General features: G+C 40.9%; 1 protein-coding gene across 2 annotated transcripts in view; it reads right to left on the bottom strand.

Moving 5' to 3' along the window:
- Nucleotides 1-16288, bottom strand: part of DENND1B (DENN domain containing 1B) — a 181493-nt gene that overhangs the window by 38939 nt on the left and 126266 nt on the right. For both annotated transcript variants that reach the window (XM_079981343.1, XM_079981342.1), the window contains exons 13-14: nt 7597-7722; nt 1485-1586 (exon numbers count right to left, since the gene is read on the bottom strand). In XM_079981343.1, coding sequence (XP_079837469.1) covers nt 1485-1586; nt 7597-7722 — 228 coding nt within the window. The remainder of the gene's footprint in view (nt 1-1484; nt 1587-7596; nt 7723-16288) is intronic.

The raw sequence follows: 16288 nt of genomic DNA, 5'->3' as shown, positions 1-16288 counted from the left end.
GAAGCACACCAATAGTTGCCCCTTTGCGGAGCCACCAATCTAGTCCAAAGTCTTCTATGACCTATTTGTTTTATCGGTGCTATATAACACTGTGTATTCACAGCCCTTATAATCTAGCCTATAAATTTATTATGATTCAACTTTCCCCAAAGAGCCAGAGTTAACACATGGATGTGTCTCCCAAAACTACCGTAATAAAACTGCTTTCTCCTATCTACATATTATTCCACTATAGGCCTTCGGACTGTTTAAAAGATTTATTTCCTGTTGCAAAGGAAGAATGCTTTGCATTGGATAGAGCAAAGTTTTAAATTGAGCCTTCTTATAACTCAAATAACCTTGAAAGAGACCCAATTACAAACAAGAACTCTTGGATAAGAGGCAGCTGGATGAAGGATAAGGAGGAAGGATGATATCCAAAATAAACTGAAGAAGAGGCAATACATTGCCTATAAAAATGAAATAGTTTTATAACATCTTCCTTTGCCTCTTGGAAGATAATATTATTTCTGTTCTACCCAATTAAAAGCTGCACATATTTCACTTATGTTGTCGTAAATCTCTACCTCAGCCGTTAAATCTCAGACACAAACTTACCATTTTTTATAGTGAAAGTTGGCTACCACCCTCTGAATTTCACTTATCTATCATGGTAGTATATCTTCAAAGAGAGCTAGCAGATTAGTTAAACACAGCCTCCCCACCTAAGATTCCTGATGCTTTAATCAGAGATGGCGTTTTCTGCTTTGACCTGTAGCTTGTGCCGCAGTGTTTATCCAGCACTATAAAAATAACCTTTTTGGACTGACCCCTTGGCCATATTTATATTGTATTTTCCTCTCCCCATCCAAGCAGTGGATATCTTCATGGCAGCCATCTAAGGATCAGTTTCTTCCAACATGGGAGGAGCAAGTCTTATGACACCTTTCTTAATATTTAATTAGACATTTACAGGCTCAAAAGAAATTGATAGAAAGTGGCAGTCAGCACTGGCAAGGACATGTCCAGGGCAGAATTGAAGCACCTCCCTAAGTCCAGCAAGTTAAGAGTATTTCTAGACTGCTTCCATTAAGCCCCCACCTCTGAACATCTAGCTTCAAACCTAGAATTTAGGATTCAGTGGGGAACAACTGAATCTGTTGTAGCAGTGAAGAATAGATCAGAGGCATCTGCTTATAACCTAACCAGAGTTCCTTATTATGTCAGAACGCAGGAAACTCTGATTAGTTTAAAACACGATTTGCAAATGAATCAGGGCCAGAAGTTACAGTTTGATCCTGGCTTGTTTGAACAAAGCATAGTTTCGGAACTGTAGTAGATTGACTAGACCTCTTGAATTCTCCTTGCATAATCTCCAGAGTTGCTGATAGAAATGGTCAATAGATATGAAATGTGGGAACATATTGCACAGATTGAATCTATTCTTCAGTTTTCGTACATGTACAATAGAGGAGAACTAAACTGAGAAGCCCCTCGCTCTGTACCTGTTTAAAAAGTTGAAGGTTCACTGCAGTTTCCAAAAACTGCTTAAAAGTGCTGGAACGATGCTTGACAAAACTTTCTTCACAGAAACTGACAGGCTCGCCCTAAATTACAAGAAAGGAAATTAGCAAGATATTTATTTGGGAACAGTCAGTGCAGTTCTATTCGAGACACACACACAAACAAATATATCACTCACTAATTTTCAGCACTGAAGAATTACATATCCTTAAGCCATGTGGGCATTTGCTGACTCCCAAACAAATGCAGGAGACAGAAGTAACAAAAACCTGAAGTTCACATGTAACAAATCTTAATTTACGTTTAACACAGAGAACAAGATTTGAGACCATTCTTACCTACGCAAGACTCCCCAAAGGGACCTTGATAGGCCACTAAGTCACTGCAATTCTTATCATAATCTTATTATGCATATATCAGCAAAATCTAATAATTTTTATGCCCCCTTTACCACACATATGCCCCCTTTACCACACATATGCCCCCTTTACCACACATATGCCCCCTTTACCACACAACTAAAACTATATTTATTTTTCCCCGTGCAACTTTTTTTTAACCCCTTTCTTCTGAAAGGCAAGCAGTTTGTTAAAAGCAATATCTATGTATTTTTTTGGCCTGTGGGGAAAATCTTTGAAATGTGGAAAAGAGATATATAAGAGCAGAATGAACGAGAGCTCCATGGTTATAAGATTTGCCAAGTATGATCCGTGGGGTTACTTTGAAACCTTTTACATTCCTGTAATTCTATAATGAACTACAGTGAGCTCCATTTCCCCAATCATCCAAATTTGAATTATTCAAATCCTTCAGTCCTGCAGATTCATTGTGGATTTCCCATAAGGCTCCAGTGGCTGCTTAGTTCTCTATTGGGTGCACCTGAATTTATCTGAGTCTGTTTATCCAAAAGATCTGAATAGGCTCCAAGATATTTACATGAACAATATTCCATTGAATTCTTGAGGCAACAATCCAGTCAAAATTGTGTGCATTTTAGCCCCATTGACTTAAATCAGAGATAAAAGCTTATGCCTACATTGCCCTCTGAAATCAATGGGACTACGCTTACACTTGGATCTTCCTGAAAAGATTCTGTGAGAGTTGTGGGAGAAGTCTGTCATAAGCCACTAAGTACTTATGCTAGAGAGGGGAAATTCTCAACCCAGCACTCAGCAGTCTACAATTCCACATGCACATGGAAGTGCTTTGTGCACTGAGCTCCTTGGATACTAGCACTTTCTTTTTTATCTGTTTGCCATTGATTAAGATCTCTTCCTGAAATTTTGTGGAAGTTATTGTTACTGCAATAGGCTTCAGAAACAAAAATTAGCAACTGTTGCTAATGCAATTCCCTAGAGTTTTTCTAATGCAATAAATTTCTGCCATTGACTTGTTTGTTCCTTGTGATGCTTCGGTCTAGAACGTAGCCTTTGGAGGAATGCTGTGCTGATACGTAGCGGACGCATGCTCTAATGGTCCTTTTAGTATTGATTTACAACATACTTTCAAAGTTGTTCAATCAAAGCCTAGTAGGGATTCTATACAGAAGAGGAGACTGCTAATACTTGGACCCCAAAAAATCTATGCCAAACAAGTTATCTGTCCTCTTTAACAACAGTTATTGTAGAATTCCATCTCTCCCCAACTCATCTTCATGGACTGTTGGGCACAGCAGGACTGATTCCATTTAAGCTGCATTCACATTTTAAGAAAGCGCCTTAATATCATTGTAAATAACTCTGATGCATTGACTTAAACAGAACAATCATCTTGAGCACAAGAGCTTAACCTATCCAATTTTATTAGAAGGAACGGGAAATCTGGCACAGCAGAGGAGGTATTCTTGCTTCTAAATATGCTAAGCAATATGAACCAGAATTCTTTCTATGCAAAACAAGACACTTGCTCAGTTTGTAATACATTGATTGCTGTCTTTTTGCCTGAGATATTACAAACCGATTTGGGTGTTTCTGTTGTTTAACTAACAGGGTTGCTTATTTGTCGCTCTTTAACCATGGTTGACACAGGATGGATTTAGAAACCTAGGAGTAACGTGGTAGCTACGGAAAAGCACAGGGGTAGAGAAAATGCTTTGCACACAAAAAAGACTGGGTTCAATAAGCAGCATCTTCAGGTTTCAGGGCTGGGAAAGACCTCTGACTAAGGTTCTTGAGTGTACAGTCACGGACCAGAAGCAGGCACTCTTGGAAGAAACTACCTTATTTTTTTGCTCTATAAGACTCACTTTTTCCCTCCTAAAAAGTAAGGGGAAATGTATGTGCATCTTATGGAGCGAATGCAGACTGTGCAGCTATCCCAGAAGCCAGAGCAGAAAGAGGGATTGCTGCTTTCACTGCACAGCGATCCCTCTTGCTGTTCTGGCTTCTAAGATTCAGAATATTTTTTTTCTTGTTTTCCTCCTCCAAAAACTAGGTGCGTCCTGTGGTCTGGTGCATTTTATAGAGCGAAAAATATGGTATATCTTTTCTAGATCCACTTCAATCGGGGTTTAGGCTTGGCTTTGGCACAGAAACTGCTTTAACTGCCCTATACGCAAGAACATTCTTCTTCTCCCAGGCCTTCGGTCATTTATGGCCTTTTAAACTGTGAGGGAGCAGGTATTTTTGTTTGTTACGATGTTTTGCATTTTTGTGTTTTTTATATTGTAAACTGCCCTGCGACTCTCAGATAAAGCACAGTCCAGAAATTTAACAAACAAATAAAAAACAAATTGGACCCTGGTGAGTGTCTGTCTATCAGAGTAGACAGCAGACAAAGAAGGCACACTCCTCAAAATTCCTGGGAAATTCCTAGCTGGGGGACTGAGACTAGGGAACAGAAGGGGAAGGGGTCGGTGCCAGTAAGGACTTGGACTAGGTTGAAAATGTGTCGAGTTATTTCCGGATTTTTTTTCTTTTTCTTTTAATAGCCAGGCTCATTTCAAAACCATGCTGGATACAAGCAGAGAGGCACCGGGAGTCAAATTATTTTAAACTGCACCCCCCTGGAAAGAGCTGTTGCTACTGCTTTCCTGAAGCAGTGCTTCTTAGGCTGATCTAGAGGCAGAGAAAAACAGAGTGAAGTTGTGACCCGTGTGATGGGAAAGCTGTCCACTGTGCTTCTTCCACTAGTAGGTCACAATCTACTTTTCCTGCTTTTTCTTTCACTCCTACTCTGAAGGGAGAAGGAAAAGTTAGATTGGGTAGTAGGGGAAGCTGAGGGTAGGGTCCTGTGGGATAGGGGAGGAGGGTTTTAGAATCAGAGCTCTTTTCTGAACTCTATGCAAAAGAAAAGAATAGGAGAGTATGTCATCCTTCCCATTCTTAATTTTCTTTTCTCTGTTTCTCTGTTATAGCAGGCTATGCCAAAAACGATTAAGTCAATGAAAATCTTGCTGTCTAGGTCAAAAGAAGTGGACAAGAGACCACGGCAGAAGTTTGACCACATTTATTATGAACAAAGCTTTTTAAGAAAAGGAGAACAGAAAAACTACTTGATAATTTGTGAAACAGCTCGGGAGAGCGGGAGGGGACATTATGCATGATAAATGTGTACATCTTCATGATAAAGCATGAAGGGGGGGGGGGAAATACCTGAAAGAAATCACCACTCTTAAAAACCTGCATCGTTAAAAGATTGTAAGGAACATAAACAGCTAACCTGATTTATATTGCACTTTTAAAAAGCTGGCATTGTTTCAGAAAGCTAGCTAAGAAAAAGATAACTCTGTGAAAAAAAAGATAGTGGCACCTCTGCAAGAATAAAGGCAACCACACAGAGAGAGGCGGGGGGCATATGTTTACATTTTAAACAGAAATTTACCCCCATAACTTTGTTTAAACACTAAGGCTTACTGATTACTGATTTGAAAAATTAGAGAAAGGCTTGAGGTCTGCTTGTCTCTTATATTTAACTATTAAACATCCTGAAGCATCCTCTTATGTTGATAAATGCAAGCAGAGAACAGTGCAAGAAAAGGCAACTTAAATATTTGGGATAGCAGTACTGAGATTTGTCCTAAGCAGGTCTTAGAAGCCTTTAGACTCAAACTAGAGGAACAACATTAATGGGGGTGTGGGCAGATTATATAGGAGTTTGCTGGGATTTTAGTTAGAAATTTATTCTTCAATTTGTATACACACAATTAATGTACTGTAAAACTCAACCAGATCTATAGTGGAGAGGGGGAGAAAAAAAATTCAAGAGTACTTCATGAACCAAAATGTTGGCATATACTAGAAAATGGAAATGGGATGTTCAGTAAAGTGCTGAAATATTTATACATAGAAAATGAATTTATACTTTCACTTCAAAATCACAACGAGTTCTGCAGTACTGGTACAGAACAAAATCCAAAGCTTTCAAGATATCGGAATTACTATTTACTACTGGAAAAAATATTTGAGAACAAAAATCTTTTTTTTCAATTGTTCTGTTAATGCCACATTTTACTGCACATCCACTATTGATCTCGGTGCAAAGATGATTATGTCCCTTGAACTACTTTCATAGTTTTGGACATTTATCCTATTTTTGTCTAAATATAGCTGAACTAGATATCATTTAGCTGGACCCTTCTAAATCTACTCCTCCTAACAAGGTTAGGGAGAAGAGCAGAGCTAATGTTTTGGATACTCCAGGTGCCAAGTTTAATCTTCAGTTCAGAGAAACTCGGATAGCAAGGCTGGGAAAGACCTTTGCTTGGAGCCTTGGAAAATCACAGTAAGTTTGAGTACGATAGTACTGGGTCAGGACTATTTTTTACCCCACGTGCTTCACAGTTACCAATTTTAGAACTACAATAACGTATTGCTTTAGAGCAGAGGTGGCTAACCTATGGCTGGCCAGATACTGCTGGACCACAACTCCCACCATCCCCATCTTTTGTCCATGCTCGCTGGGGTTGATAGAAGCTGGAGTCTGACCACATCTGAAGGGCCACAGTTGGCCACCTGCTCTAGAAGAACAGATATTAACCTAACCTACCGGCCTTCACTAATTGGTCTTATGCAATCCATGCACCACTCATGCTCAAACTACACATGTTGCTTAGTGGCGTGAGGTTTTCCCCTCCCAATTTATTTATTTGCCCTCCAAAGTTGTGTTGTAAGACGGGAGTTTGGAGTGGAAGATCATGCAGGTGGGGGAGGTGTTTGCTTATTCCTTTCCACTTTTCCTGTCCCAAGTCACTCCCCAGTCACTTTCACCCCACGGAGGGGAAAGGTACAGGTGGTCTAGCTTACAGGTTTGCCATAAGAACTGCTGAAATAATGCTATGAAGTTCTTTGAATGCTCAAAAGCACTGTTGATTATTTCTGGTGGACCTGCCCTAGTGTTTCCTGCTTGGCAGGGGGTTGGACTCGATGGCCCTTGTGGTCTCTTCCAACTCTATGATTCTATGATTCTATGATTCTATGATTCTATGATTCTATGATTCTATGATTCTATGTACCAGCTTTTCAGCAAGATACTAGGATGCAAAAGAGTTGATTCACAGCACTCGATGCCACAGCATTCAGCATAGCAGCCAATTCCTAGGGTCTTTGGCCCCCCAATAAAATAGTTGAGGGGGCTAGCTCCTCCCCCAAGTTGATGGGAATTGCTATTCCAATGGCGAGCGTGAACTGTGTCATGTGATTGATTATGTCAGGTGGAGCTTACCTGCCCCCTGCTCCCAATATTTTTGAAGTTGGCACCCCTGGCATTCAGCAACTTGGGGGAAACTGAGCCTGGGCCAGTAGCAAACTGGGAGGCAGTATCTGGAAAGTGTGCCCCCACCCCAAAACAACTGCCACTTGCACCCAGACATTTTCCATATACCAACCACACTGGGTCTCTAAAGTGACACATAAATGCTGGGGTATTTGTTGGGCGTTTTGGCCCATGAGCTCACAAAGGCTTTTACCAACAGCTGCTGTAGTCTGCATTCACTGAACTTTGCCTTTCCACAACCAACCTTCGGACTTGTTTACCTGGAGGGGTGTGTTTTTTTCTAACTCTGGTGAGATGTTTAGCATTCCTCCTCACAGACATTAAGAACACTTGCAATCTTAAGAGTCAATGGGAAATGGATACTTGAACTGCATCGCTTACTGGTTTGTATCTTAGAGCATCTCTGTAGGATCCAAATAACGCTGCTTGTGCCCTCAGGAAGGCCCTGGCTACTCCATCACCGGTAGCTGTGGACTGCTTCTTCAGTTTATTTTTCAAGGCCGAGACCTGCGTGACAGAGAGGAGCAGTTAAATTAACACCTCAGAAATTGGTACAGGGAGACACGAACCCAATCAGCAGGCAAACCATGGTGTCTGCAGGTCAGCCAAGAAGTCATCCTCTTGCTTGATAGCTTATCTTTTTAACTGCAAAGAACACCTGCTGGTCTGTTAATTGAAATGAAAGCAGGGGGGGGATAGTAAACGGCTAATGCAAATTGGTTTATGCTCTCTTTTTTTCTCCAAGGCCTCTTGACATAAATAAGCTTTAATTATTTTACAGTAAATGGCTTGTGAGCCTCTCCTACTGCAGATTTCTTGCCACCATCATAACATGTGCCTACTTGTCTAAGGCGGCACCGACCGGGTTTCTTTCATTTGTCTGTGTTACAAAGGTTTTTCTGGGAGGCTCAGCTGAAGCTCAGCTTGTCACTTAGGGCAGCCCTATATAGTCCCAGGGCTCTTACTGATGGCTATAGGAGACAAACTCACAAGCGCACAAGGTTCTGCACCTTTCCAGAACAGACTTCACAAAACTCACTGCGATACTGAACGGGCCCTGCTAACTAGTTGGTGGTAATGTGGTCACTATAGCTTAAAAAAAATAATTGTTGCATCATAAGGTGATTGCAGAAGCCAGGGAGGGACAAGCGTGTTTGCAGTAACTCACAATTAAACAACTCACAATTAACTGTGGCTTAATGTGATAGGTAAATCAGGCCCCTGTATGCAGAATATGCAAAATTTTGGGGTTACAGCCACTGCATTTATGCATATATGAAGATGGCAATGCAGATGTCATACTTTGAAGGGAAAAAACCGCCTGCACAAATGAATATCCTTTTGTTTCTTCTTCATGCAAGCAGTCACGGCTATTCTTGTCAGTGATGACTGTAATTGAAGCATCAATCTAATTAACAACTAAACTCTGAATAATGCTAATGAGAGCTGAACACGGCATCAGAGAAAAGACCAGCTCTACAGGTGATAAACCTTCACAGTAGTGACATTTTCCAGTGTAAAGTCATGGTTACTGTGATCTGATCAAAGAAACAGACCCCCATTGGGTCCAATTATAACTATAGTTTTGTGGGGGGAAATATTGAGTTATGATGTTCATAATCTATGCAGAAAGGCCTTTACAGTATAGGTCTTTTCCCTATAGCTGTGATCTTTTCAATTTATATCCAAACTCCATAGATCCAGATAAAAGTTTAGAGTCTGATTCATTTAGTCCATGGAGAGCCTACACCAATGTTCACTAAAACGTCTTTAAAAACTACAAAAAAATTACAATCTACAATTTTTAAAGTTACAGAGTTCAAGGTTGCAAAATAAATTTATGCAATTTTGTTACCTGTGAGTTAGTTTACTATTACACTGAGTTGTTGTTTTTTTAATTAAAGTATATATATGTCATATACAACCTTTGAGAAAACTAGGTGCAATAACAACTGCAGCTATATTTATTTATTTACATTTATATACCACTTTTATCTTCCAAGGATCTCAATATGGTGTACATTTCTCTATCACTGCAGCATGGGGCTGGCTTTGAAGTATGGCCAAAAATGTTTTGGTTTTTCTTTAATTGGACATTTTCAGTAGGTTCAAAAAAATGCTACAGAATGCATGTGCCAGGCTAAGAGGTAATATAGCCCACGGAACCATATAGTCTGACCATAATCCAAAAGAGGAACCAGAGACCAAATTGCAAACATGCGCTGGATTATGGAGAAAGCTAGAGAGTTCCAGAAAGACATCTACTTCTGCTTCATTGATTATGCAAAAGCCTTTGACTGTGTCAACCACAGCAAACTATGGCAAGTTCTTAAAGAAATGGGAGTGCCTGATCACCTCATCTGTCTCCTGAGAAATCTCTATGTGGGACAAGAAGCTACAGTTAGAAATGGATATGGAACAACTGAGTGTTTCAAAATTGGGACAAGAGTATGACAAGGTTGTATATTGTCTCCCTGCTTATTTAACTTATATGCAGAATACATCATGTGAAAGGCTGGGCTAGATGAATCCCAAGCCGGAATTAAGATTGCCGGAAGAAATATCAACAACCTCAGATATGCAGATGACACAACCTTGATGGCAAAAAGTGAGGAGGAATTAAAGAACCTTTTAATGAGGATGAAAGAGAGCGCAAAATACGGTCTGAAGCTCAACATCAAAAAAACAAAGATCATGGCCACTGGGCCCATCACCTCCTGGCAAATAGAAGGGGAAGAAATGGAGGAAGTGAGAGATTTTACTTTCTTGGGCTCCATGATCACTGCAGATGGTGACAGCAGCCAAGAAATTAAAAGACTCCTGCTTCTTGGGAGAAAAGCAATGACAAACCTAGACAGCATCTTAAAAAGCAGAGACATCACCTTGCCAACAAAGGTCCGTATAGTTAAAGCTATGGTTTTCCCAGTAGTGATGTACGGAAGTGAGAGCTGGACCATAAAGAAGGCTGATCGCCGAATAATTGATGTTTCTGAATTATGCTCTTGAGAGTACCATGGACTGCAAACCTCTCCATTCTGAAGAAAATCAGCCCTGAGTGCTCACTGGAAGGACAGATCCTGAAGCTGAGGCTCCAATACTTTGGCCACCTCATGAGAAGAGAAGACTCTCTGGAAAAGACCCGGATGTTGGGAAAGATGGAGGGCACAAGGAGAAGGGGACGACAGAGGACGAGATGGTTGGATAGTGTTCTCAAAGCTACCAGCATGAGTCTGACCAAACTGCGGGAGGCAGTGGAGGACAGGAGTGCCTGGCGTGCTCTGGTCCATGGGGTCACGAAGAGTCGGACACGACTAAACGACTAAACAACAACAACCAATTAACTTGCAGGTTGAATTCTGTGTGCTGGTTTTGATTTATAAAGTCCTGAATGGTTTTGGCCTGTGGTTACCTGAAGATGCATCTCTTTGTACAGGTGCCCCTTCAACTCTGTGTGAGCATCAAGATCAGTCAGAAAGACCCTGTTGCAGGTTACAAGTCCATCTGAAACATGGAAAGTGGTTACCAGGTCTGTTGTTGTTGTTTAGTCGTTTAGTCGTGTCCGACTCTTCGTGACCCCATGGACCAGAGAACGCCAGGCACTCCTGTCCTCCACTGCCCCCCGCAGCTTGGTCAGACTCATGCTGGTAACCTCGAAAACACTATCCAACCATCTCGTCCTCTGTCGCCCCCTTCTCCTTGTGCCCTCCATCTTTCCCAACATCAGGGTCTTCTCCAGGGAGTCTTCTCTTCTCATGAGGTGGCCAAAGTACTGGAGCCTCAGCTTCACAATCTGTCCTTCCAGTGAGCACTCAGGGCTCATTTCCTTCAGAATGGAGAGGTTTGATCTTCTTGCAGTCCATGGGACTCTCAAGAGTCTCCTCCAGCACCATAATTCAAAAGCATCAATTCTTCGGCGATCAGCCTTCTTTATGGTCCAGCTCTCACTTCCATACCAGGTCTAAGGCCACCTATTTGAAGCACTTTCCTCCCTGTGGAACTCATTCTGGAGGGAATCTTGTGTCAGGTAAGTTCATGTCAAGTTTTTAGAGAAAGATGACAAGATATGCATTTTCAGAAAAGCCGAGTGGTACCACTACGAATGATCGACTTGAATTTACTAGTGGCTGTTGTCCTCCTGCTGTGGGACGCTCTTTAGTGTAAAGAATTTGTTGTACAGTGGTACCTCAGGTTACATACGCTTCAGGTTACAGACTCCGCTAACCCAGAAATAGTGCTTCAGGATAAGAACTTTGCTTCAGGATGAGAACAGAAATCTTGCTCCAGTGGCGCGGCGGCAGCAGGAGGCCCCATTAGCTAAAGTGGTGCTTCAGGTTAAGAACAGTTTCAGGTTAAGAACGGACCTCCGGAACGAATTAAGTACTTAACCCGAGGTACCACTGTAATTATATTCTAATTGCTATTTTTATTAAGGGGCTTAAATGATAAGCAGATTGAGGAGCAAATTTTGGCTGCTATGTAGAATAAATAAGGTGTTATATTAAAAGACGTTCCTGAGAATATCCTAGCTTTCCCTCTTTGAGGTAAAGAACTGTTACAGGATGCAGCTGCTAGGACATTTGTGGGGGCCAGGCATTCAAAGCATAGAACAACAATGTTGTACCAGTTGCATTGGCTTCCTAGGTTCAATTCAAAGTGCTGATGATGACCTTTAAAGTCCTAAATAGCTTGGTATCATGTTATTTAAAGCAGTGTTTCCCAACCTTGGGCCTCCAGCTGTTTTTGGACTACAACTCCCATCATCCCTAGCTAGCAAGACCAGTGGTCAGGGATGATGGGAATTGTAGTTCAAAAACAGCTGGAGGCCCAAGGTTGGGAAACACTGATTTAAAGTATCTCCTATACCCATATGAACCTGCCTAGACCTTAAGTTCATAACTGGAGGCCCTGCTCACAGGCCTAGCTCCATCAGACTAGCAGGCACACGAGTTAGCCTTTTTGGTCCTAGTGTCTCACCTTTGAAAATGTCTCTGCAAAACAGATACATATGGTCCAATATATGAACTGTTTCCGTTTGCATCTTTTATGTATGTTATGAGCATGGCTACTGTTTTACCTTTATAGTTAGGATTTTAATCATTTGTAAGCCACTTCAGGAGTCTCCGAACACAGTATATAAATACTTTAAATAAATAAATAAAATGAATTCAACACTACGTATTAAGAGATGAACACTATGTTGGTACTTCAGATTAGTATCTCTCTCTCTCTCTCTCTCTCTCTCTCTCTCTCTCTCACACACACACACACACACACACACACTGCATAGACATACACATACAGTGGTGCCCCGCAAGACGAACGCCTCGGAAGACGGAAAACTCGCTAGACGAAGGAGTTTTTCGTTTTCTTAGCCACTTCGCAAGACGCATCTCCCTATGGGCTTGCTTCGCAAAACGAAGCTTGCCCCGCAAGCTCTGGGGATAGCGGGGAAGCGCAGCGCGTCTTCCCCGCTGTCCCTGGACCTCTTTTGAAGCAAGGGGCGGCGGGGAGAAGATCGCTTCTCCCCGTTGCCAGCCCCGCAATCTCCAGGGACAGAGGGGAAGGCGCGCGCCTTCCCCTCTGTCCCCGGACCTGTTTAAAGCAAGGGGCGGCAGGGAGAAGATTGCTTTCCCCGTTGCCTGCCCCGCAATCTCCGGGGACGGAGGGGAAGGCGCACACCTTCCCCTCTGTCCCCGGACCTGGTAAAAGCAAGGGGTGGCGGGGAGAAGATTGCTTCTCCCCGTTGCTTGCCCCGCAATCTCCGGGGACAGAGGGGAAGCAATCTTCTCCCCACCGCCCCTTGCTTTAAACAGGTCCGGGGACAGAGGGGAAGGCGCGCGCCTTCCCCTCTGTCCCCGGACGGTCTCCATAGGAACGCATTGATTGATTTTCAATGCATTCCTATGGGAAACCGTGCTTCGCAAGACGAAAAACTCGCAAGAAGAAAAAACTTGCAGAACGAATTAATTTCGTCTTGCGAGGCACCACTGTAGATACAATCTCACACGTTTACTACACTCTGTTGACATAAAAACCTTAGAATCATGAATCAGGTTGCTTGATTCTCATCCCTACTGATTTCCACCACACTTCAGGACTCCAATCTAACTGGCGTACAAGAAATACTAATGAGAATTATTAAACTACTGTATCAAAAGTAAACTTCTGTTCCTAATGAAGCCACTATTCATTTAGGGGAGGAGGCTATATCTCTCAAGTGTGAGACAAATGCACAGTGAAATGATGTATTTCAAAAGCCAAGTATGTTTGGCAGAAGACAGGAATAGGGCTTTTTCCTCCTGAAAGAGAAACAAAGGATTCCCGAAAAGCCTTACATTGATTTATTTTTCCAATTTTGAATACCTTAGGAGTAGCGGAACTGCTACTGGCATGGTAGTATTACTAACAGTCAATAAATCTAAAATATTATGTGTGAATATTGGAATGAAGCCATTAAGAAGATTACAGCACACAACACAGCAGAGGGTCCACATGAAAAAAAGGACGGGTAATTCAGGACAACTGTGACCGCTGACCTCTGAACAGTCGAGACCACTGGTCAATCTGACAAACTAATAGAGTTCACATGCATAGAAAGTCATCTAGCCTGTAAGTATAATTTAAATGCTTTGGCGAATGATTTAAAAAGGCCCGTTAAGTCTCAGGTAATTTATTAAAGAGTTGATTAGGCACAATGCCGAACAGTAACGTTTTTCAGATTTCAACTGATAACTTTTTCCCTTAGAATGAAAAACCGTCCACAGTAAGTGAGACATTTCCATATTAAACAGTACTGAGAACATATGCTGTTAAAACTACTGTAGGCTGAACAGTAGATATAAACTTTATATAACGATATAAGCTTTAGCCTTCATGTGTGTGGGGGGGGGGGGGAATCACAAGTCACTGAAAAGATTAAAAAGCCATTCTAATTTGAGAACATTGCTGTTTAAGGAAATCTTTTTTCCAAAAAAAAATAAATTAGTTTTTAGACAATGGCAGTAAAACTTCATATGTTTATGCTTCATTTTTCAGTTGCCTTCACTGCTACTCTTTTTTTATCTTTTTGAATATAAAAGTTGGCAATGGGAGATTACAGATATAAAATGATGAGCCTTATGTCATATATGCAGGAATATACTTACATCTACCGTATATTAAATAATTGTGTAAATACTTGTATAAAATTTGGCATCAGTTTTTTTTTGGACTTATGGTTACTCAATAGAATGTCAACAATATTTTTGCAATTTACTGTCAATACTGATACAGGCATATGAATACTTACTCTTACTGCTGAATAATACAGTGTTGCCCTTTATCAGGTTATCAAGTAAAAACTCTGTAGAGGCTGCACAGTGCACATAGCCTATGCCTGTATGTGTTTTTAATTAACAAATTAGCTCCATGAGGAAGGTTTTTATGGTAGAGTTAGAATGAAAGGGATCAGGACAGTAAAAATATCAAATAACAAAACAAACCTTGTTTTAGCAGAGGGGGTGGAATGAATTATGGAGTATACATAAGGTATTTCCTTATTTTGCTATATATATTTATACAGTGAAGCACCTTTGTAAAAAGCCTGTTGTTTACTGAGTGAATACAAGGAAACCTAATTAATATTAGTAGCTTGTAGGCTTGTATGTAGTTGCAGACACTGATCCAAAAAGGTTTAAGTGTTTTCACCTACTATTTGCCCCCATTCAGAGAGGTACAAGAATCCAATGCACATACCATGTGAAAAAGTGAGTCTGCTCATGTAAGAGCTCAGTGAGTTCCCGTAACACTCACCTTTTTTGGCCAAATTGTGTTGTGAAAATCAAGGTGCGCATTAGATCCAACGGCACATTTACATTTGCCAGCAAATACTTTTTTTGGTTTCAAGGTTCTGAGAATGGAGGTGCTCATTAGATTTGATGGTGCATTCAACTTGAGTAAATATGGCATTTGAAGTACCTAGGGACCTTAAGGTACCATATTTAATCCAGGGTATCTTGGCGAGATTGTTCAAAAGCCTCAGACATCTCCCCACTGGATGTACTTGTTTTAGGAAATCTCTGTATATATATTTTCAGTTAGAAAACAAAGGCATACAGGGATGCAGAAATTGTACTTAGTTGCTATTAGTACTGTTAGTTGTAACTATGGCGTGTGTAAAATGGGCCTAAGAAATGTTGTTTCCTCACATGCCAAGCCAAGATATGGTCGTTAAGGAAACTGTAAAATTTGCATGATGAAGTTGTGACTTGCCCATCATTTTGCATAAGTTTACACATTCCCTCTAGCCAGTTTTGACTAGTGAGCATAAGGAGAGCTGGGTTGTAACCTACAGACACACACAAAAAACCCCCCCTATGTAATGGGAAATCCCCACTGGGTGCAAAGTGCATTCTGCTGTTCACAAAAGAGAACTGAGAGTCCCCTGTGTGTTCAGAACTCTGCATGCGCTTTGAAACTACTCTAGCTTCAGGGTCTAGTAAGCTAATTTCATTTCGGTGATTCAGACGGCAAGGTCAACATATATGTATTATGATTAAGGAATGAGTGGTTTGTTTTTGGCACAATAAAATAGATTCAAATTTATGAGAATAAGTAGACTTGTGGATAAGGTGGGTTATACATCTAAAAAACACCCTTTTTCTTTTTCTTTTTCTGCCCCCACTCCCACCCAACAGCTAAGAACAAATGTATTCAGCTGAATATTTAATCTGCTTCTGGTCAAGATTAATTACTTCAAAAAGTATATGATAATTTAATACAGGAACTAAATAACTTGTGGTCTCAAATTAATTTACAATGAAAATAAAAATATAAAAATGCCTTCAATGTCCTATTGCCTTGAACTGTGGCATATTTCTTTAAAAGCACATAAAACCTAGCACTCATTTTATGAATAATAGATTATGATTTCTTTCTCATTATGGAACATTTACCAACATCTAGATATGTAACAACAGCTTTTACTAAATTCTGCCTCAAAAATGCACACAATATGATAATTTGAGCCTTTTTTTCAGAACCATGATGCAGGATAGCAAGGGAAAGTAAAATGCTATTTTGGGGGGAGAGATCT

The sequence above is a fragment of the Podarcis cretensis genome, assembly GCF_951804945.1.
Source record: "Podarcis cretensis genome assembly, chromosome: 6".
NCBI lineage: Eukaryota > Metazoa > Chordata > Lepidosauria > Squamata > Lacertidae > Podarcis > Podarcis cretensis.
The sequence above is the reverse complement of the archived record's forward strand: the minus strand, read 5'-3'. Positions and strand labels throughout refer to the sequence as shown.